The 22,754-nt window shown below is 43.2% G+C and overlaps 1 protein-coding gene across 5 annotated transcripts in view; it reads left to right on the top strand.

Annotated features, from left to right (window-relative positions):
- The window catches only part of LOC127578313 (lysine-specific demethylase 7B-like), an 85,711-nt gene that overhangs the window by 12,426 nt on the left and 50,531 nt on the right, over positions 1 to 22,754 (top strand). For 4 of the 5 annotated variants that reach the window (XM_052030202.1, XM_052030200.1, XM_052030201.1 and 1 more), the window contains exons 2-6: positions 9,431 to 9,516; positions 11,975 to 12,092; positions 17,222 to 17,382; positions 18,931 to 19,072; positions 22,248 to 22,434. In XM_052030202.1, coding sequence (XP_051886162.1) covers positions 9,431 to 9,516; positions 11,975 to 12,092; positions 17,222 to 17,382; positions 18,931 to 19,072; positions 22,248 to 22,434 — 694 coding nt within the window. Of the gene's footprint in view, positions 1 to 8,782; positions 8,870 to 9,430; positions 9,517 to 11,974; positions 12,093 to 17,221; positions 17,383 to 18,930; positions 19,073 to 22,247; positions 22,435 to 22,754 lie in introns of those variants that run through there. The other variant, XM_052030205.1, reaches the window with a different exon arrangement.

The raw sequence follows: 22,754 nt of genomic DNA, 5'->3' as shown, positions 1-22,754 counted from the left end.
TCTGATTGAAACATACTGGATTATTAAGGGATTGGACAAGATAGAGACAGGAAATATGTTCCAGATGTTGGGGAAGTCCAGGACCAGGGGGCATGATTTAAGAATAAGGGCTAGGCCATTTAGGACAGAGGTGAGGAAAAACTTCTTCTCCCAGAGGGTTGTGAATTTGTGGAATGCACTGCGTCAGAGGGCAGTGGAGGCCAATTCTCTGGGCACTCTCAAGAAGGAGCTAGATAGGTTTCTTATAGATAGGGGAATCAAGGGATATGGGGACAAGGCAGGAACAGGATATTGATTGTTGAGGATCAGCCATGATCTCAAAATGGCGGTGCAGACTCGAAGGGCCGAATGGTCTACTTCTGCTCCTATTGTCTATTGTTATGGGAGTACTTGTATGGGGTTCTGGACAGGTTTGTCCCATTGAGGCAGGGTAAGGATGGTAGAGTGAAGGAACTGTGGTTGACAAGAGGCATAGGATATCTTGTCAAGAGGAAGAAAGAAGCTTACCTAAGGTTTAGAAAGCAAGGATCAGACAGGGCTTTGGAGAGTTACAAGGTAGCCAGGAGGGAGCTTAAGAATAGACTTAGGAGAGCTAGAAGAGGGCATGAGAAGGCCTTGGCGAGTAGGATTAAGGAAGGCCCCAAGGTGTTCTACACGTATGTGAAGAATAAGAGGATGATTAGAGTGAGGGTAGGACCGATCAGGGATAAAAGAGGAAACGTGTGCCTGGAGTCGGAAGAGGTAGGGAAGATATTCACCAGTGTGAGAGAGACCTTGACATTTGTGAGGATGGCGTATGACATACTGATATGAGGGCATGTTGACGTGAGGAAAGAGGATGCGCTGGAACTTTTGAAAAACATTAGGATAAATAAGTCACTGGAGCCAGACGGGATATATCCACGGTTATTACAGGAAGCGATTGCTGCACCTTTGGCGATGACCTTTGCAACCTCACTGGCCATAGGAGTAGTACTGGATGATTGGAGGGTGACAGATGTTGTTCCTTTGTTCAAGAAAGGGAGTAGGGATAACCCTGGGAATCACAGGACAGGATTTATGGGCATTTGGAGAAGCATGGGCTGATTAGGGACAGTCAGCATGGCTTTGTGAGGGGCAGGTCGTGCCTCACAAGCCTGATTGAATTCTTTGAGGATGTGACAAAGCACATTGAAGGTAGAGCGGTGGTGTACATGGATTTTAGTAAGGCATGTGATATGGTTCCTTGTGAAAGGCTCATTCAGAAAGTAAGGAGGCATGGGATCCAGGGAAATTTGGCCGTGTGGATTCAGAATTGGCTCTCCCAAAGAAAACAGAGGGTGGCTGTAGATGGAACGTATTCTGATTGGAGGTTGGTGACCAGTGGTGTTCTGCAGGGATCTATTCTGGGACCCCTGCTTTTTGTGATTTTTATAAATGACTTGGATGAGGATGTGGAAGGGTGGGTTAGTAACTTTGCAGATGACACGAAGGTTGGTGGTGTTGTGGATAGTGTAGTAGGTTGCTGTAGGTTATGACGGGACATTGATAGGATGCAGAGTCGGGCTGAGAAGTGGCAGATGAATTTCAGCCTGGAAGAGTGTGAGGTGATACGCTTTGGAAGATTTGAATTTGAAGGCCGAATACAAGGTTAATGGCAGGACTGTTGTTAGCATTGTGGAGGAACAGAGGGATCTTCCGGTCCATGTCTACAGATCCCTCAAGGTTGCTGTGAAGGTTGATAGGGTTATTAAGAAGGCATATGGTGTGTCGGTCTTCATTAGTCGGGGTATTGAGTTCAAGAGCCGCGAGGTAATGTTGCAGCTCTGTAGAACTCTGGTTAGAACCACAGTTGGAGTATTGTGTTCTGTTCTGGTCTCAAGCTTTGCAGAGGGTGCAAAGAAGATTTACCAGGATGCTGCCTTGGTTGGAGAGCATGTCTTATGAGGATAGTTTGAGTGAGCTAGGATGACGGGTGACTTGACAGAGGTGTACAAGATGATAAGAGGCATAGATCGAGTGGACAGTCAGAGACTTTTTCCCCAGGCGAAAATGGCTAATACGAAGGGGTATAATTTTAAGGTGATTGGAGGAAGGTATAAGGGGGATGTCAGGGGTAAGTTTTTTACCCAGAGTGATGGGTGTGTGGAACGCACTGCCGGCAGAGGTGGTGGGGTCAGTTACATCAGGGACATTTAAGAGACTCTTGGATAGATACATGAATGATAGAGAAATGGAGGGCTATGTGGGAGGGAAGGGTTAGATCTCAGAGCAGGATAAAATGTCAGAACAAAATCGTGGGCCGAAGAGCCTGTACTGTGCTGTAATGTTCTATGTATTTCAGGTTTCCAACTTTGCATCTCAGGTTCATCCAATCTAGACCTGATGGCTTAACTATTTAAGGTCAACAAGTACTTGATGCCTTCTCTGTGCATGAGTCTTTAGATTGTGGCAGCATCTGCCTTGTTAAAAGTTGATGAAAATTACTAGTATTGTTCTTCACTCATGCACTCTTTCCTTGAGTAGATCTCCATCTAGTTCGTAATTGACCTTGCCCCTACTCTAATTAACCTTTCACTATTCATGTACTTTTTGTTAGCTGATCTGACAGACAATTGTCATGTTCTGTCTTTACCCTGATTTAAGTTTTTTTTTACTCCCCCTTCTGAGTTTCTACATTCATCCTGGTGGTTCTAACTTGTGTTGCTAACCTGACATGTGTCACCTGCTTCATCCCCCCTGCCCCCGCACCCCCACCCCCAGGAAGCCTGGGCTTTGTTTGCTCACTGTTGCCCTCTGATGCAAATATACTTGAATTGCACCCAAACCACTTCTACTCTCTGAGGAAGGGTCACTGACCCAAACCATTGACTGGGTTCTCCTTTCACAGATGCTGCTTGACTGGCTGACTTCCCGCATTTCTCTTTTTGCTTCATATTCTGGCATCTGTAGTTTTATTTGCTTTCCATTTATTTGCTTTCCATTTTGATGAAGGGGGCAGGTGTTCCCAGTTTTTAAACCCAATCTATCAAAGATAGATCCATTTCTAATCCACTAAAATTATCCCTCTCCACTCCCTCTCCCCTCTCCAATTAAGTATTTTTTTTTACTCTAGACCTGTTACTATGAAAGGGATTCAACCTAGGATGTTCTGGGAAAGATGGGGACACATTTGAGAGGCTACCAAAGGGGGAAGGGAAGTTGGAGATGGTGATAGTTTGAAAGAATTAAGGGGGTGAAGGTTTTCTGGAATTCTTTTAGGAGAGGGATTTTGAGTGCAGATTTGAAGGGAGGGGGGTAATGAGATGAGGAAAGGGAATTATTCATAGTATGGGTTAACATGGGAGCCAGGAAGATTGCTTAATTTAGTAAGAATGAGATCAAGCTGGCAAGGTGAAATTGAGAGGGTTTTGGACATTTCATGACCTCCATGCCTTAACAGCTCATCAAAGAGCTTTGATGGAAAAACAGGAGCTATTTTGCACACAGCATGCTCTCATAAATAGCAGGTAAGCTTCACTTTAGCAAAAACGGTTGAGGATAAATGCAGATTGGGACACCAGGGATAATAACTGATTTTCAAGATAATGTCATGGATCTTGAAACATCCAAATGAGAGTGGGTGGAACCTTAGTTCAGTGGCCTGGATTTTGCTGGGTTTTATGTGCTGGCAAGTTCAGAGAATGTCATGCAAATGCATATGGCCCGAGCTTGCTGGTCAAGCTTCACTGACAGCTTCTTGGCTAGGAAGTTCAGCAGTGCAACGAGGTTACTGGAATTCCCTGGTGTTTGCACCAGAGAATCTGCTCTCGGGCCCAGCACCAGGTTTCTGGAGCCCATTCAGTGAAAACCTGTTCATTTTATGGCTGCAAGGCAGAGAGATGACTTAATTTTCATTTTAATTATTTGTTTGTAATTATGTCAGTTGTTTAAAACATTAACTGTTTAATCATCTCGAGTGTTTTTTAAGTCTGTTTTGTTCACTTGACTAGATCTTGAATGCTCTTGTATATCAGAAACCTTCAGCAGCTTTTTAAGAACAACATTGTTGAACAGAAGGCAAAGCCGGGGATGTGGTCTTGCCATTTGTTGTTTGGTATTTTTGTCACTGGCGCTTGTTGTGACCCACCTGTGTGACTGGTTTTTTCAGGGAGATGTGTGGATTAAGGTCAGAAGTACCTGAGTGGTGAATGTGGATGGCAGAGACGACTAATCAAAATTCAGACCATTATTCTATCCAAAAAAGACATCTCTGGAGGTGCTGTGTTTGCTCTGTACTGCACTAGAGAAAAATGCAGTTTGCTTCATGTGGATTTCTTTTGTTCCCTTTTACTATCTTATATTTCTCGGTTTTCAAAATAATGTTATCTTGAAATGGCTAATATTTCTAAGTTTCATAAGGTGATTATATGTCCATTCTTAAAATATTACATGTTGTCTTGTAAGTTGATGCATTTTCCCTCTGTATTAGTTATTGCCCTAAATTGGTGTCTTCTGCATATTTAGAAATTGTATTATATTCTATTCCAAAAATCAAACTGTACATTGAGAAAATGGTGTTTCTGGTGCTGATCATTGTGGAACCCACTTTCCATCTTTGGTATTTTGACCATCTTCCCTCTTACTCTTCTCCCTTCCTTCTGTTCTGCTGCCAATTAGATATCAATTCGTAGAATAGCTTGGCTCCAAGTCCGTATAGGTCATTGAAAAATAATTGAATTGGTCCCATTCCCATGGGTAGCACAGTGGTGTAACTAACAGAGCTGCTGACTCAGCTCCAGCAGCCCAGGTTCAATCCTGATCTCCAGTGCTGCCTACATGGGGTTTGCACATTCGACCTGTGACTGCATGGGTTTCTTTTGGGTACTCTGGTTTCCTCCCACATCCCAAATTCTTGCAATTTAGCAGATTAATTGGCCACAGTAAATTGCTGTTAGTGTATTGGTGAGTGGTAGAATCTGGGGGAAATTGATGGGAGTGTAGGGTGAGTAAGTCACCCCAGGAATTAGCCCAGTGAATCTCCTTTGGGCAGTCTCCAGTTCTTGGGTATGGGGACAATTTTCTGGTCTTTTTTTGAATTGACAATCACTAACTAGTGAGGTGTCAGAGAGATCAGTACTGGGGCCTCAACTATTTACATTGTATAAAGATAATTTGGCTGAAGGGATGCGGTGTACTGCATCTGAATTATTGACGATACAAAGATTGGTGGGTTAGCAAACTGAACAGGATGCCAAGAGCCTGCAGTGGGGTATAGATCAGTTCAGTGAATGGGTAAGAAGTTGGCAGCTTGAGTGTAATGTGAGAAAATGCACCTTCAGAAGGAAGAATGAAAAGGCAAATTATTACTTAAACAGAGTGAAAGTACAAAATGTTGTGTAAGGGCAGTCTGGGGGAGTCCCAGCACATGAAACACAAAGTTAGCATGCAGGTACAGCAAGCCAATAGGGAGATGAATGAAACATTCCGAGGGCTGAGGAGTATAAAAATCAGAAGTTTTGAAGCAGCTTTATAGGACGTTGGTCAGGCTGCATCTGGAGTACTGTGTGGATTAGTCTCCATGTTTAAGTACAGCACAGGAACAGGCCCTTTAGCCCACAATGTTGTGCCGAACTAATTAAACACCTAACTAAACTAATCCCTTCTGCCTGCACAATGTCCTTGTCTCTCCATTCTCTGCACATTCATGTACCTATCTAAGAGCCTGTTAAATGCCTCCGTTGCATTTGCCTCTACTACCAACCCTGACAGTACATTCCAGACACTATGCCCTCTAATCCAGGCAGCATCCTGGTAAACCTCCTCTGCACCCTCTCCAAAGCCTCCACAGCTTTCCTATAATGGGGTGACCAGCATTGAATGCAATACTCTAGATGTGGCCTAACCAGAGATTTATAAATCTGCCACACAACTTCTTTGCTCTTGAACTCAATGCCTCGACTAATAAAGGCAAGCATGTCGTACTCCTCCTCTACCACCCTATCAAACCTGTGCAGGCACTTTCAGGGAGCTACGGACTTGGACCCCAAACTGATGTACTTTGGAGGCATTGGACAAGAGGTCGATTCCTGGGGTGAAGAGATTGGCATATGAAGTAAGCCCGAGCAGGTTGAAGCACAGAAGGATAAGATCTGAGGGGGATTGACGAGTTGGATGCTAAGAGGATTTTCCCCCTCATGGGGGTATCTGGAACTAGCTGTCATGGTTTCAGAATAAGCGATTGCTCATTTTGGGTGGCAATGAGGAAGAATTTCTTCTCCATTCAAAGAGTCGTGACTCTTTAAATTCTCTACCACAGGGTGCCGTGGAGGTGGAGTCACTGAAGGTATTGGGGCAGAGAATGACAGACAATCAAATTACAAGGAAGTGAAGAGAGCAGGAAAGTGGTGTTGAGAGCAAGATTGGATCAGCCATGATTTAAGGAAAGGTATAAGTATGTCGGAAGCAGCTCAGAGGTTGACTTCACCAATACCTGGAATGGGTGAATTATTTTGTGAGGAGAGGTTGGACTTGTATCAGCTGTAGGTTAAAAGAGTGAGTGGGGACTTAAGTGAAATGTATAAGATCCCAAGGGGTCTTGACAAGTGGCTGTTTCTTTTATTATATGGGAGAATTTATAACTAGGGGTTACTATTTACAACAAGAAAGGTCTTGTGCATTTAAGACTAAAATAAGGAAAACTATTTTCAAAGGGTTGTGCACCTTTGGAGCTCTTTTCCTCAAAGGGCAGTGAAGCAGAGTCTTTTTAAGACCGTGAGAGAGTTTCTTCTTCAGAGAGGGGGTGGGTGTGTGAAAAGTTGCCAGGGATGGCAGGAACATGGAGATGAGGTTACAATCAGACCAGCCATAATGTCAAACGATGGAGCAGGTTTGGAGGGCCAAGTTGCTGCTGCCTGTGAGGAGTCAGTTGAAGAGGATTCTTGAGGTCCTTAACTGGTGAGCAGGAAGCAGACTCTTCTGTGATCATTGAAATTGGACATGTACTTACTTAAAAATGGTCATGATTTTGGCATTTGTGATCCCCAGCATATTCTCCTTATCATGAATGAAGGGAATGAGGTTATTAGAGTCACTCCAGACATAAGGATTTTGTCTGCTCCAGAGGCCTTGCTTTTTAGCTGTTGGGTGGCCCTTTGAATCTTGCCAGAGTGGAGTAATGCTGAGATAGAACCATAGAACAATACAGCACAATACAGGCCCTTCGGTCCACCATGTTGTGCCGACCTTTAAACCATGCCTATGACTATCTAACCCCTTCCTCCCACATATCCCCCTATTTTAAATTCCTCCATATGCCTATCTAACAATCTCTAACAAGATTGTGGCAGAAAGCATGCTGTGAATAGAGCCAAAGGCACTCGCAAGTTGAAAAGCTGAGATGCATTTCCAGTTTAAGAACCCCTTGTATTTGTAATTTATTACCTTCCTGGGCCTTTGGAGTTTTTCTAATTAAACCATTTTCTTTCCTGGTGTAGAAATCATGAGTTTTCACTGGTTCTATTTATGGTAGACCTCCAGCTTGACCAGGTATTGTGGACACTCTGGCTTCTGTTGGTTGGGAGTTGTTAGGTTGGTTGTAAACCATGGACTGAAGGGCTTGCTTTTGTGTGCTCGGAGTCCTTTCGTGTTGATTTTTTTTCCTTTGTGTTTTTTGGGGTTAGGTTGATGCAAATGACTGAGTTAGGATATGGTCAGTTAAGCAGTTACCTGCACTTTCAAGGTGTTGATGATGCAAGTTCCCTTGAGATTCATCCCTCTAACAGTGAAGTAATCTGATGGGTGCCAAGGCCCAGACTGAGGGCATTATCTTGAAATCTTGTATTTTCTCTCTGATGAACTGGTGTTGGTTATGATAAGACCATGTTCTTTGTGTCTGGTCTAGACTGTTAGCTTTTCCTGCCAATCACACCCTTCCAGAGGTTCACATTCTTGCGGCTGTGGCATTGAAGCCACTGAAGAGAACCAGCTCATTCCCCCATTGGAGCTCTGTCAGGGTTTGCTCATGGTCCGAATAAAATTCTTCTTTGGTTTCATTTGTTGGTTCCATGGTAGAGTGAGCCATTGAGTCATGAGGTTGTTTCCGGTCTACAAAGGGATTTGCTAAAACTCCAGATCATATTCTTGACAATGTAAACAACTCCATGAGGTGGGCTTCTGCCTGTCATGTCATCAGGCAGCTCTGTCAGGGTTGAAGGCTCTTGAGTTCCAGGGTACTAACATGATACAGTGATCAGGTCTGCCAAGTTGGGGTCAGCCACCAGGGTCCTGACTTTTCTCGATTTTAGCTTCATTTTTGAAAAGTCAAAGTGGGCTGTGCATGATTGCTTCCAATGTGAGATGGCAGTTGCACACCAGCTATCATGTGGTTTTTGGCTTACTTGCGAGGAGTCATGTTTTTTGGATGCAGTGCGGAGGACAAAGGAGCCTGGCTCCCCAACTGCTCTTGATGTGTGTGGCTGACCCAGAGTGGGGTTCAGGGCAGTGTGAAGGGCGAGATTCGACCCTGGACAAGGTCCAGATTTGGGAAAACTGGTGCATTCAAAGTACTGGTTACCACCAATCTCGGTGCCAGAGGAATTGCACAAAAACTGGTGTTGTCCTAACTTGTGTCCAGAGAATGATAGTGAATCAAACTGACACCCAAGTTTCAAAAAAAATGTCTGTCTGATTCTGAGTCCAAGTGAGAAAGGTTAGGCTTTTGCTGCATGTTTCCACCCCTCTCTACACTCCCACTGTCTGTCCTGCTGTTCCATCTCAGTTTCATATTGCAGTGTTCCAATCAGCTTGTGTTTAAAATGCAGTTAGAGATCTGGAGGTTATTCACGACAAATTGTTGAGGAGCAGGAAATGATACATTTATCTGTATTCCTATTGCATCTTTTTCTTTCAGGTTTGTAACTAAATCTAGTATTGTCAAGATATTTGCAACATTTAGACTTCAGTACTACAATGAGATTGTATCTGTTTGAGTAATAGGTGATGTTTGTATTTGCTGATTTTTGTTTTGTTCTCCACTGCAAACAAGTGACAGTGAGGTCGCAATACTCTTACTTCAGATTACTTCAGCACTGAAAATCTGTTCTGGAACTGAAGCCTAGAGTTTACGAACTGCACACTTTCATAGTTTGATTCCTTGTGTGCAGAGTTCAGGCGAGAAGTGTGTGAGGGTTTATATGTTGCAATGTATCATGCACTGGGTTGGTGGCCTTGCAAAGTGGAAAGGTAGTATCTATTTAATCTGTAATACAGAGACATTGGGTTATTTAACAGTCTGACATTCAGATGGATGATCTTTGGTCTTGCTATGGTAACTGGGTTTAGCACTGGCTCACCTTGTCTATGGAACGAGGAAGGAACAAGATGGTGGTATAGACACAGAGTGAGCATCTGCAATCCTTTGTTTCTCACCTTGTCTATGCAACGTTTGTACATCTGTATTTTTCTGTTTCAGTTGTGTACGAGTGGAGGAGCATCAAGCTGTTGACATTGACTTGTACCACTGTCCCAAATGTGCCATCTTACACGGAGCCTCTCTGAGTGAGTATAATGATAGAACTCTTCCAAGAAAATATCTTGCTGTTCAAATGCTTCTGGTCATTTTATTTTACCCATTAAAAAAAAATTAGAACGCAGAGATAGCCTTGCAAGTTAGGTGATCTTTGTCATGAAAATCAAACTACTGCAGATGTTGAAAATCTGAAGTAAAAATAGGAAACACTGGAAACAGTCAGCATCTGTAAAGAGACACGGGATTAATGCTCCAGGTTGGAGATCCCTCATCAAAACTGGGAAGGAGAGAAAATCAAAGTTGCAAGGAGGGTGGGGGAGAAGGGGGATGGGTATGACAAAGGGTATATGTCTGATAGGTTGAGGCCAGAGTTGCCCTGGGGGGTAAGCTGTCAACTATTTCATCTGGTTGATGGGGTAGCTGAGGGGAGAGAACATGAGTTGTGAAATGCAGAACTGTAGAACGTGGGTGAAAGGATAAGTATTGCATCTCTTGCAGTTGCATGGAAAAACGCCATGGGAGTGAGAGTGATTGTTGGAGATAGAAGAGGGAGTCATGAAGGGGAATGATCCCTTCAAAATACTGGAAAAGGAGGGGAAGGGAAAATGTATCTGTTGCTGGAATCATATTTAGGGTGGTGAAACTTGATCTGTTGAATGCAAAGGCAGGTGGGAGGTGTAGACCATGTTCTATCCTTGCTGGCCCCAGGAAGAGGGGGATGAGAGCAGAGGTGAGCAAAATAGATGAGATGTGGTCAAGGGCTTTATGGTGGAGAGGCAGTCACAGTTCAGCAGGGAGAATATCTCAGTGGCACTTGTGTCATCAGTGCAAACGAAATGGCAGTGGAGGAATTGGGGAAAGGGAATAGAATCTTTCCAGGAGACAGGGTGGGAGGAAGTCGAGACAGCTATGGTAGTTGGTAGGCTATTAATGGATGTTTGTCACTGTCCTATTCCCTAAGATGCTGGAAGGGAAGAATCCAAGATGGCCCATGTGAAGAATAAGAACAAGATGGAAACTGCCTTTAAAAGTGAAATTTTCGAGTTCTGTATGAGTGAAGGAAGCAGCACCAATGCAGTGGGAGGAGGGCCCTGGGTAGGACTGAACAAAGACTGTTCCATGCATCCTACGATAAAGCAGACCTAGACTGGGCCCTTCTATTAAGACCTTCTGTGGAAACTATGAGTTCCTGTAGAAGGTCTCCCTAGTCCCCCTCTGTAATTTGAGGCATTCTCTACTTGTGAAGCAGGCCTCCAGACTATAGTCGGATGAACACAGCCCCTGGTTTTCAGTGTTTAATTTTAGAATCTTGTGAGTAGGTTGCAGTCAGAAAGCAGCTTAATAAAATTGATCTGTGAGGGAAAACTGCACATTACTGTCACTCAGCAGCTGAAAGAGATTTTGCAGAGGACCAGAAAGAATTGTGCAAGTTAACAGATGTTGGTGATGAGTGGAGGGAGAGGGAAAGGTAAAGGCACCTTGGATTTTGGAGGGCAGAGACATTACTGGACCATGGCTAAGAGAGGACATGCAAATATAGGTATGTTGATGTGGTACTTTTGAAGGAAGATTAAGCACAGAATCATCAAACTTGTGAATTTCAGCAGCACGTATTCTTGGATTTAGGGGCATGGGGCAATTTGAAGTTCCTTTCTGGTGTGGGAGCAGAAGGAGAAAGGTCCAGCATTCCATTCCCCTTCTTTCCTGTCTAGCAAACTTTAGGGCAACTTTAGATGACCTTGATGATGAGACCCACATTAATGCCAAGCTAAAATGTCCCATTTTGTAGAATCCGTGATAAATATTTTATGGATGTACCCCATGTTCTTAATCTCCAGAATGGGTTTATGAAGCTAGGTGAAGACTAGTTATTCATATCTATAGAGTGGTACAGCACAGAAACAGGCTCTTCAGCCTACCCTGCCCATGTCAACCATCAAGTACCCATCTCTACTAATCCCATTTACCAGCACTTCATCCATAGCCTCCTATGCCTTGGTGGCTCAAGTGCTTGCCTAGAGACTTCGTAAATGTTGTGAGAGTCTCTGCCTTCAGGCATTGTGTTCAGATTCCAATCATCCTCTGGGTTAAAAAAAAGTCTTCCTTGTATTCCCTCTAAACTTTAAAACCTATGTCCTCCTGTGGACACCTATGTAGAGGAACCCACACCATGAGCACTAGATCAGAAGAGGTGCAATAAATTGCTAGTTCTAAAGACTGCTTGGATCCTTAGATGGAGAGAAGTGATAAGTAAAAGAGCAGGTGTTACATCTCCTGCATTTCCATATTTTCTCCCCCCCCCCATTCCGATGAAGGATCTGTGACTTGAAATGTTAACTATTTTTCTTTCCACAGATGTGACTTGACCTGCTGAGTGTTGCCAGAATTTTCAGTTTTTATTTCAGACCCTGAGCATCTACAGTTTTTAGCTGTTTCATTTGTTGTAGATGTTTGACTAACATTTGTTTGCCCTGCTTTTTGACTTAGTGAAGAGACGGAAAAACTGGCACCGACATGACTACACAGAGCCCACGGACTCTGTTAAGCTGATCCAGGCAGGCACACCAGTTTTCATCAGGCACCTCCGAGCCCGGCACTTTCCCAGGTATGTGAACCTTTCATTATCTGGTCTGCTTGTAGCATGCTAAAGGGTGTTTGATAAAGCCTGGCCATTCATGAAGAAGTAAAACACATGGGCCTAATATTCTGCTTCTTAACATCTAAAAGATGTTCTGTAAACGCCGCACAAAGGTAAAGGAGGTAGTCTCTTGTGGTGAATGGTCATCTCCGGTATGTATGTTGCCCAAGCATTTCCAGTGTATTGTGCAGAGATTAGGCATGGTGCAAGTGGAGTGATGGTATAGTATGAATTTTCCTGACTCTGCTGACTTATTTCCCAGTGCCTACTTTTACAAATGCATATTTGCAAGAGCATCTTAGAAGCAGACTGCAGACTTCACAGCTGGTGTACACCTTTCATGGGAGGGACTGATGGGGCCAGCCATGGGTCTTGAAGACCAACACACTCATAGTTCTGGAATCTATAGTGAAAGATGTAATAACAGAACACCTTCAATAGCGTCATAGTATTCAGCATAGTCAGTATGGATTTGTGAAAAAACACCTTTGAGTTTACTGGGGTTTTGAGGATGTGATTTGATCAGGGAGAACCAGTGGATTTTTGGAAGGTTTTCGTTACAGTCCCACACAGGAAGTTGGTCAACAAGGTTAAAACTCGTGGAACTGGGGGTAACGTACTGACATGGATTGAAAACTGGTTATCAGACTGGAAGCAAAGAGTGGGAATAACCAGATTGTTCTCTGGTTGGCAGGATGTGACTGGTGGGATATTGCTGGGATCACAGTTTGGGTCCTGGCTATTCACAATCTGTTTCAGCCATTTGGTTGAGGGGACCAAGTATCACATTTCTAAGCTTTCTAAACTGGGTGGGATTTTGATTAGGGAGGAGGATGTGAGGAGGCTTCAAGGGATGTGGACAAGCCGAGTAATTGCATGAGAATGTGGCAGATGGAATATAATGTGGAAAAATGTGAGGTCATCCACTTTGGTCATCCACAAAACAAAACTGATAGTTTTTTTTAAATGGTGAGAGATTGAGTACTGTTGACCTTCAAGGGGACTTGTACACAAGACATTAAAAGATAACACACAAGCACAACAAGCAACTAGAGAGGAATGGTATGTCAGCCTTTATTACGAGAGGATTTGGATGCAGGAGTAAGGAAGACTTACTGCAAATGTAGGGGGCTCTGGTGAGACTGCCCCACAAAGAAAGGACGTGCTTGCCGTTGATGGAGTTCAGCACAGTTCACCTGACTGGTTCCTGGAGTGGCACATTTGTCATATGAGAGGACTTTGGTCAGGCTAGGAAGAGCAAGGTCAAATTGAAATTTAGAAAATTCTTACAAAACTCAAGTTGGATGCATGGAAGATGTTTTCCTTGAATGAGGAGTCTTGAACCGGGGGCAAAAACTCTGAGTGCCTTCACTCAGAAGGTGGTAACGTAGAAAATAGAAGCAAGAATTGGCCAGTCAGCCCTTGGAGCATGCTCCACTATTCACTACAAAGGGGACCAGTCATTGACTTCAGTACTTTGACTTCAGCACCTTTATCTCGATTCCCTTAATCCCTTTTGGCATTAAGAAATATATCTGCCTCCTCCTTGAATATATTTAATGACTTGACCACCTATGCTTTCTGTGAGAGAGAATTCCACAAGTTCAAAACCCTCTGGGTGAAGACGTTTCTCCTGATCTCAGCTCTAAATGGTGTACTACGTATCTGGAGGTTGCAACTTGTTCTGGGCTCTCCAGCCATCAGGAACATCTGGTCTATCTAGTCCTCTTAGAATTTTGTAGGTTCTATTTTTCTAAATTCCAATGAATGTTGGCCATATTGTCCCAGTCTCTCCTCATACTCTAGTCTGTTACCTCAGGATTAGCTCTCTGTTCATGCAAGAATATCTTTGCTCAAATAAGGAGATCAAAATACGCAGAAAGCACCCAGATGAGTGTTAAACCAAGACCCTGAACAGCTGCAGCAAGACATCAAAGGCAACATACCATTTGTCTTTCCACATATTTGCTGCACCTGATGCTTGCTTTCAGCAACTGGATACAAGGACACTAGCTCTTGTTGCACCTCCCCCTTTGCAGTCTATCACCAGTCAGATAATCTGACTTCCTAATTTTAGGAACAAAGTAGGGTAACCTTGCATTTATTCACATCACACTGCATCTGTTATGTATTTACCCACTCGCGGAATTGGTCTAAATTGTATTGGAGTCTCTTTGCATCCTCACAGTTCACACTTCCTAGGCACCCACCCCCACCCCCCCCATCTTTCTTTCTTCATCCAAATGATTGATATATATTGAGAATAGTTGGGCCCAATCGGTGATCCCTGTGGCACCTCATCAATCACTGCCTGCCAACTGGAAGAAAGACCCATTTGTTCCTACTGTTTCCTGTCAACCAGTTCTCAATCTGAGCCAGTATATGACCCCCAGATCCCATGTGCTGTAATCTTGCACGCTAACCCCTAATGTGGGACCTTATCAAAAGCTTTCAGAAAATACAAATCCACCACAACTGCTGGTTCTCGTTGCATCCTCAAAAAAAAATTCCATTAGATTTGTTATGCAGGATTTTGTGCCGACTTTATCCAGTGTCATTAATGCTATCCAGCTTTTCCATTATTGCATCGTTTATAATTGACAAGCATTTTCCCCACTGCTGGTGTTGCACTAACTGGTCTTTGTTTCTTTTTCTCTCTCTCCCTTTTTTCTAAATAGTAAGTTTGCATTTGCCAACTCCTCCCCCTACCAATGAGTAGGAGCTGCTCCAATGTCTAAAGAAGTTTGCAGGGTGACCACTGTTTTTAAGGTCACTTCCTTTGGTACTTTGAGATGTAGCTTAACATATCTTGGGGATTTGTCAGCCTTTAGTGCCATTAATTTCCCTAGCATCATTTCTGTACTAATACTGATTTTCTTCAGTTCCTCCCCCTCAGTACACCCTTGGCTCCCTAATATATCTGGGAGATTATTTGTGTCCTCTTTTGAAGACAGAACCAAAGCTTGAGTTCAATTGTTCTGCCATTTTTTTTGTTTCCCACCTTTGACTGTAGGCGACACACAATTGTCTTCACTAACCTTCTGTTTGTGTTTTTATGGAAGCTTGTGTAGTCAAATTTTATGTTCCTTGCAAGTTTAGTCTCGTGCTCCATCTTCCCCTTGTAATCAATCGTTTTGTCCTCCTTTGGTGGATTCTAAACTGCTCCCAATCCTCAACCTGTTTTTTTTTAAAGTAATTATATCAAAAATTATGTGTCCTCTTTGGTTCTATTACTATCCCTAATTTCCTTTAAGGCACAGTTAAGCTGCCTTTTTTTTTTGACATTTTTCTGCCTGACAAGAATGAATAATTGTATTAATTCATGTAATGATCTTCAAATATTATCCATTGCCCATCCACTGTTAACCCATTTAGTGAAGTTCCCCAATTTATCATTGCCAACATGCACCTCATATCTTAGTTTTTTTTTGTTCAGTACCCTAATTTTGAATGAACTACTTCACACTCCGAGTTAATGAAGAATGTTGTCATGTTTTTCCTAAAGAGAACAAGATTGTTGATTATTCCTTTTTAATACCCTGTCAAGAATAGCCTGTCCTCTTGTTGGTTCTTCAACGTATTGATCTGAAAAACCATTACCTTCACGCTCTGGGAGTTCTTCCTCCACGTTAATACTACTAATTTGGTTTTACCAATCATGAATGGATTAAAGTCACCCCTGGTTACAGTGGTGAATCTTTGGAATTCGTAACTCAGGAGGCTGTGGAGGTTCAGTCACCGATTCATGCAAACAGAGGTAGATAGATTTCTGGATATTAAGGGAAGTCAGGAATGTGGGGATGGTGCAGGAAAGTGGCACAAAGGTTGAAAATCAACCATGATTTTGATCAGTGGACATGGCTGAAAGGGTGGGATGGCCCACTGCTGTTCCGATTTCTTATGTTAAATATCCTACCTGTTTGAAAATGACTAATCATGTGCTGTCCTGTTGGTTGTCTTCTTGCAATTGAGGTAGGAGTATCTCTGATTCATGTTTTGATGAGGCAATCAAATACAAGACTGCACACCCCTGATGTGCTGCACTAGTCTCAAGGTGATGAGGAGGAGGGTATTGACAGTAAAAGAGAAGTTCTCATGTTTTTGAGACACTATTTCAGATTTCTAGCATTTTTTTTGCTTTCTGAACCATTAGAGGGCTTTGGTGGGAAGGGAATGAATAGAAAGCATGAATTTATTTATACAAGGCCTTTCATTTCTCTTTCAGAATGTCCTAAAGTGCTTGATAACCATTTAAGTGGATTTTATTTTAAGTAATATCATTCTTGTAGAGTAGGAAAGTTATCAGGCAACTTGTGCACTGCAAGCTCTCTCAAACAGCAATGATGTCATGACCAGATAATCTGTTATGTTGAACGTGGGATAAATATTACACAGTACACCAAAGATAAATTCCCTGGTCACTTTTGAAATGGTACAGTGGGAATGTTTGCACCTGTCTTAGGGAAGATGGGATCTTGATTTCGGGTGTCATCTGAAAAATCTCCATCCCTGCCAATACAACACTATAGTGTCAACGCAAATTTTTGTGTTCCATTGTCAAGTGGAATTTGGGTGAGACTAGCCATCTCTCTGAGAGGGAGAAAATGAGAAATAGAGGAAAAAACTGGCATTGAAATTTGAGAGTTTAGCTGGCTAAAGTTTCAAGAGGGGGCTCACATTGATCAACTATATGACTAGTGTGTGAGTCAGCAAGATAATCTTGTTCTGCAGTGACAGTGGCATGGATAAGGGGTTTCAGCAGCTGATGGACAATGTGAGGTGTATTTCCCATTTGTCAATGATGGAGATCCCTACTCTATGGGAGAGGTTGCAATTCTACGTGTGTTTTGGAATATGTTGAATCCATGCCCTATGTTTGGTTTGGTGGGTGTTTGGAGTGTGACATTACTGTTGTACCCAAGAGTTGATTGCTGATCCAAAAATGTGGTGCATGCAAGAAATACTCAGTGGGTTGGGTAGCATGTATGAAGAAAGAAACCATATTTTTTAATGTCTCTAGTTGATGGCCTTTCTTCAGACTTTGTTTCCTAATGGTGGTGGTGAACTCCATAACACCTTGTGTCTTTTTCTCATAGTGCCTCTGAAATTGTCGTCAAAATGCATGGTACCCAGCTGACACACAAGTACCTGGAAAAGCACAGGTTTGAATTTCCCATATTGGTGCCCAAGATAGATGGACTTGGAATCGCTCTTCCTTCAAACACCTTTTCTGTCAGGGATGTGCAAGAATATGTGGGTAAGAGGTGGCTGCACGGTTCATTAACCACAATCCGCAAGTGAACTTCAACAATGCTGCATGCTTGCAGTTTCCACTTTTGGAGGCTGGAAGTGGGGAGTACATGACACATCTCAGAATATACATTCTTAGTGAAGTAGAGCTCAGCCACTTTCACTCATTTGTCACCCATGGCTCTGCAAAAATTTCCTCCGCCCAGTTCCTGCTTTTAGACATTAGTTCTTTTTCCACCATCTCCCTCGGGAAGTGCGTACCCAATCTTGCCAATTTGTGTTTGCAAGGGGGTGGTCATCCTCTCTTGTTCTTCCAATCACCTTAAACCTATGCCTTCTGATTATAGACTTTCTGATGCAGGAAACTGTTTTAACCAGTTCTCCCTTTTCTGTGTTTACACATTGAACACTTAGCAAATCTAGCTAATAACTAAAATTATCTCAACATAACTAAAATTATTCATCTCTGGTCATACTCCAGTATGTCTCTGTCTGCACAAATAGAAGCAGCCGTAGGCCTTTGGCTCTTTGTGCCTGCTCCATTCAGTCAGATCATTGTCAATCTTTTACCTCAGTGCCACTTTCCTGCATAACCCCATATCCTTTTGTTCCCTTTCTATCTAAATATCACTCTCTGGTGTGACTGTACTGAGAGAGAGCCTTCCCAGCCCTTTTGGGTAGAGAATTCCAAAGATTCACTATTCCTCTGTGGAAAAACTTCTCATCTGCCTTGAATGGCTGCTCTTATTTAGACTTGATATGCTTCCAGATATCACTGCCAGGAGAAACATCAATGCTGCATGTATTCTGTTAGGCCCAATAAGAATTTTGTGTGCTTTAGTGAGATCACCTCTCATTCTTTATTAAATTTGAGAATATAGGCCTAGTCTATTTAATCTCTCCATGTGTGACAAAACTGCCATCCCAGGTATCAGTCATGTGAATCTTGCTGCACTCCCTCTTTTGCAAGACCTTTACAGCCTTCCTAAACTACCAGGCTCTTGATCTAACTTGTGTTTTGTGTGTACAGTAATTATTTACTCGGGCTACATCAACAGCATTCACAAATCTGTTGACTCTGTGAAGGACAAGGGTACGAGATGCTAGAGAACATGACCTATGTAGGTTCCAAGATGTATGCTACACTAAATAGGATGAAATACATCACTGTTCCTTCATCTTGATCAGGTTTAAGTCCTGGAACTCCATTCCCATTAGCGCTGTGGGAGTGCCTTCACTAGAAGTAATGCAGTTCACTACTGTCTTCTCAAAGGTAGTTAGTGGTGAGCAATAAATATTGGCCTTCCAGCAAAGTTTGACCCTTGAGTAAGATCTCCCTTTTTCCCCTTACTGTCCTGTTTAGTCACTCCCCTAACTCTTGGTCACTATCTGTCCCTTCCCTCCCCACCTTGCCTCAACTCCTATGTAAACTTTTGTTTTGTGTGAACTCTAGATAGGTTTGCTATTTAACTGTTTCATGCCATAAGTTAATTATTCTTGTTTGTATGACATGACTTCCAAGTTCACCTGAATATTAATTTTTTAATCCTTCAAGGTGGTGAGAAAGTGATCGATGTGATTGATGTGGCTCGGCAAGCTGATTGTAAGATGAAACTGCAGGACTTTGTAGAATATTTCACTGCCGTCCATCGAACCAAAGTATTAAATGTTATTAGTTTGGAATTTTCCGATACAAAGTAAGTTGCTCATGGCTATATATTAGTAAATGTGTTGGCATGTACAATGCAAGATATCTTTGCAGTATGTGAACGTGTGGCTATTGAATGTGTCAATGGGTAGTCACAGGAATAGTGAAATAAGCATTTTATTTCTGATGAGTCACTTTGAGATGCCCCATGGAAATGAATGCAGCTTCTTAATTGTGGATCACTTTGTTGGGCAGCACAATCAATCAGCAAGATCCCACCAATCAGAAAGGGATTAATGAAAAATGTGAGAAATGAAGCCTCTATCATGCTGGTTGTCTTGCCAGTTGAGGTCACAAGTTTGAGGTGTGCTGTTGGAGGAGTTGGTGATTAACTGCAGCGTATTTTTAGACAGCACTCAATATTGGTATGGTGCGCTGATGTTGGCAGAATGGATGCTTAAGGTTGTGGATGGAGTGCCAATAAATTGGGTTGCTTTATCCTGTATGGTGGCTAGTGTTGCTGGAGCTGCATTCATCCAGACAAGAGAAGAGTAGGTAGTGGCAGTGCTTTAGTGTCAGGAGTTGAGTACCTCTCTGCAGGATACTTAGCTTGTCATCTTCCCTTGTGGCCACAGTATTTGTGGCTGGTCCAGTTGAATTTCTGGTCAGTGGTGACCCCAGGTTGTTGATAATGAGAGGAACTCGAGTGGTGGTAATATCAAAGAAAATCAGTAGAGGTGGTTAGACCCTGTGTTGTTGGAGATGGTGGATACCCAGCCCTTTTGATGTGAATGTTAACTTATTTATCAGCCCCTGCTTGAGTGTTGTAGGTCTTGAATGCAGGCATGGACTGTTTCACCTGTGAAGCTGAACTTTGTACAATCGTCAGCGAACATCCTTTGACCTAATGTCAAGCATGCACACGACGTGGCCGCCCACTGGAGCTGGTTGGGTGTGAACAGGGCCTCAGGATGTTGGCTGAGGAGAAGGTGCTGGCATTGGTATGCCTATTCTGCCTGTGGATTTGGATTATTGGTGATTCTCAAAAATGCTTTGAGGTTCTACTCAAGATTGCCTAAGCCTCTGCACACAGGAGGTGAAGGATCACTGACTTTTAGTAGGTTGTGAGGTTGATGCTGGGTTTGACACCTTGGTCTTCAAAGGGGGTTCTCAGTTGATCGAAGGCTGTGCTGGCATCCTGGATCTGTTGGTGGATTTTGTCATCTGCGTCTGCCTTTGCTGTGAGGTGTTGGCTCCTCACAGACCTTGATTGTTGAGGTGCTGGTCTAGTGTGACATAGGCAGGTTGGTGAAGGGCCTTTGTTTTCCAAATGTTTAGCATAAGGTATGTATACTTTGGCGAAAGTATCAGATGTTTTGGAGCTTGTACACAGATGCAGATGTAGGTTTCATTTTGTTGATGACTGAAGTTGAGTGTCTTTGGTTCTCAACATACAAAGTTCTTGAAGGATGGAATCCATATTGCGACTCAGAGGATCTCCTTCAACTGGAGGTGGTGGTCGAAGAGTCTTGCAGTGTCTCATGTCAGAAAATCAGGGAGACTTTTCTCTAATTGCAGCAGTTGGATATCTGCTCTCCTGAAAATCATGTTTGCTGTGTCTGTAAGATCCCCAGCATGTTGATCTCTTCCCTGATGAGGTCATGACTACATACCAGAAGTACTTCACCATGTTTTAGTACTATAACAGGAATTTTGCCTGCATGGCACAAAAGCCATCTGGATAAGTACATGGATAGGAGGGGTTCAGAGGACTATGGGCCAAATGTAGGCAGATGGGACTAGCTCGCTGGGCAACATAGTCAGCATGGATGAGTTGGGCTGAAGAGCCTGTTTCCGTGCTGTATGACTCTATGATCAGAGGCCATGATGCAGCCAAGGACACTCTGGTCAAATGCATTCTTGGTTAAGGAGATTAAAGATGATGTAGACTGCCGTACTGTCATTGATGAGGACTCCTCCAATCTTGGCTCTGAAAAGATGGATCTTTGGTTGTATATCAGCTCTGTTGAATCCATGCATGTTGTGGTTTTCAGTAGTTACTGGATTTCCTACCCACCTTCTGTTCTTTGGGTCACTAAAAATTTTTTTTGTTGAATCGTGGCCTTCAGATGTTTTGTTTTTACCCTTGTTGTAATAGTATTTCCATCCAGGATCACCTTGTATCTATGATGTGTTAGTTCCAGGTTCTCCTGGTCATTCTTGTCAAATTCTGGTGAAGAAAATGTTTCTTCACAGCTGTGAGTCACGGTAAACTCTAGTGCCAACCAGGCACAATGGAGCCACAGCTGCTTCTGGCAGCTGGAAGACATTGGGTTTGCTGTGAAACACTGACTAAGAAGAGTGTTTTTGACATTGAATCTCCTGTGGCAGCACTTCTATTGTTTTTAGGGCTGGGATGATGTGTTCTCATCTCAGCAGTCAGTGGCCCTGCTATGGCATGAGTGTTGACATCCTTGCAGTCTCTTGGTCAGATGAAGAAATCAGAAACATGCCAGTACTGGATCAAGGATGTTGCCCAAAGGCTTTGTGCTTGTTAGTCTGATGGCACGGTGTTGGTTATGACGAAATGTGTTCTTGTCTGGAGGAGGAACACCTGCAGGATTAGTTTTCCCTATTCCTTCCTTGCCAGTCACACCTATCTGGAAATTCAAGTTCCTGCCAACTCTGGCATTCAAAATGTCACAGACCATCAGCCTGACTCGCTTTGGGGCTCTGGTCAGGGATTGCTCAAGAGTGGAGCAGAATTCCTCTTTGGCCTTGCCTGTTGCTTTTGTGGTTGGAGTATACTGTATGTGCGGATGACTGTAGCTTGCTGGTTCCGTGATAGAGTAGGCTGAAGGGTCCTGAGGTGTTGCTTTCTCCGGATACGGAGGCCAAACACAATCAGCAGGCAGAATGTACATCTACCTGCAATCCACTCACCCAGCTCCATCAAGTTCCACTCTGTTAGAGACTGGATCTGTCATAGGATCATTGGGCATGTCAGAGCCCACAGAATTATAGTGTAGAGGTCATCTCAGTCCCAGGGACCGTCTACGAAGAATTTTGTTTTTATTGTCGGTTTTGAATGTAAAATAGAATATTTCTGTTTAATTGCAGGATAAGGCATTGTTCACAATTAAACTAATGTTAACTTCTGACACAGCGTTGAATGACTTGTTATTTATACCTGGCTGCTGATTTATTCTCTGGTTTGTACACAGGATGTCAGAGTTGGTGAAGGTCCCTGATATTGTTCAGAAGCTTTCCTGGGTGGAGAATTACTGGCCTGAAGATTCCATCTTCCCTAAGCCCTGTGTTCAGAAGTACTGCCTAATGGGAATGGAGGACAGTTATACCGACTTCCACATCGACTTTGGGGGCACCTCTGTGTGGTACCATGTACTGTGGGTAAGAGGCCCTCTGGGTCTTGGTGCTAGCTTGGGCTGTTCGTGAAGGAAAACAAAAGTATGTTGTCCCAGCCCTGCACTCCTTCCCCATTGTTCCACTGTCCTGCCCATCTCATCTCCAGTTCACTCATTGTCCTCATTATCATCTTCCGACCCCACTCAATCACTCAGTTTTGTTTCTTCCCTAGCTCTACCCCAGGCTCGTGTTTATTGTAAACCCTACCCTCCATGGTCACCATATCCTCTCTGCCTCAAAAACTTTCATTTAACTTGGCAATATTCTACTTCCTCCACTCCTAGGGCATCTTATCATCCCCTCTT

This window comes from Pristis pectinata, chromosome 15 (genome assembly GCF_009764475.1).
Source record: "Pristis pectinata isolate sPriPec2 chromosome 15, sPriPec2.1.pri, whole genome shotgun sequence".
Classification (NCBI taxonomy): Eukaryota; Metazoa; Chordata; class Chondrichthyes; order Rhinopristiformes; family Pristidae; genus Pristis; species Pristis pectinata.
Note: the sequence above shows the minus strand (reverse complement) of the source record. Positions and strands in the feature narration are given on the sequence as shown.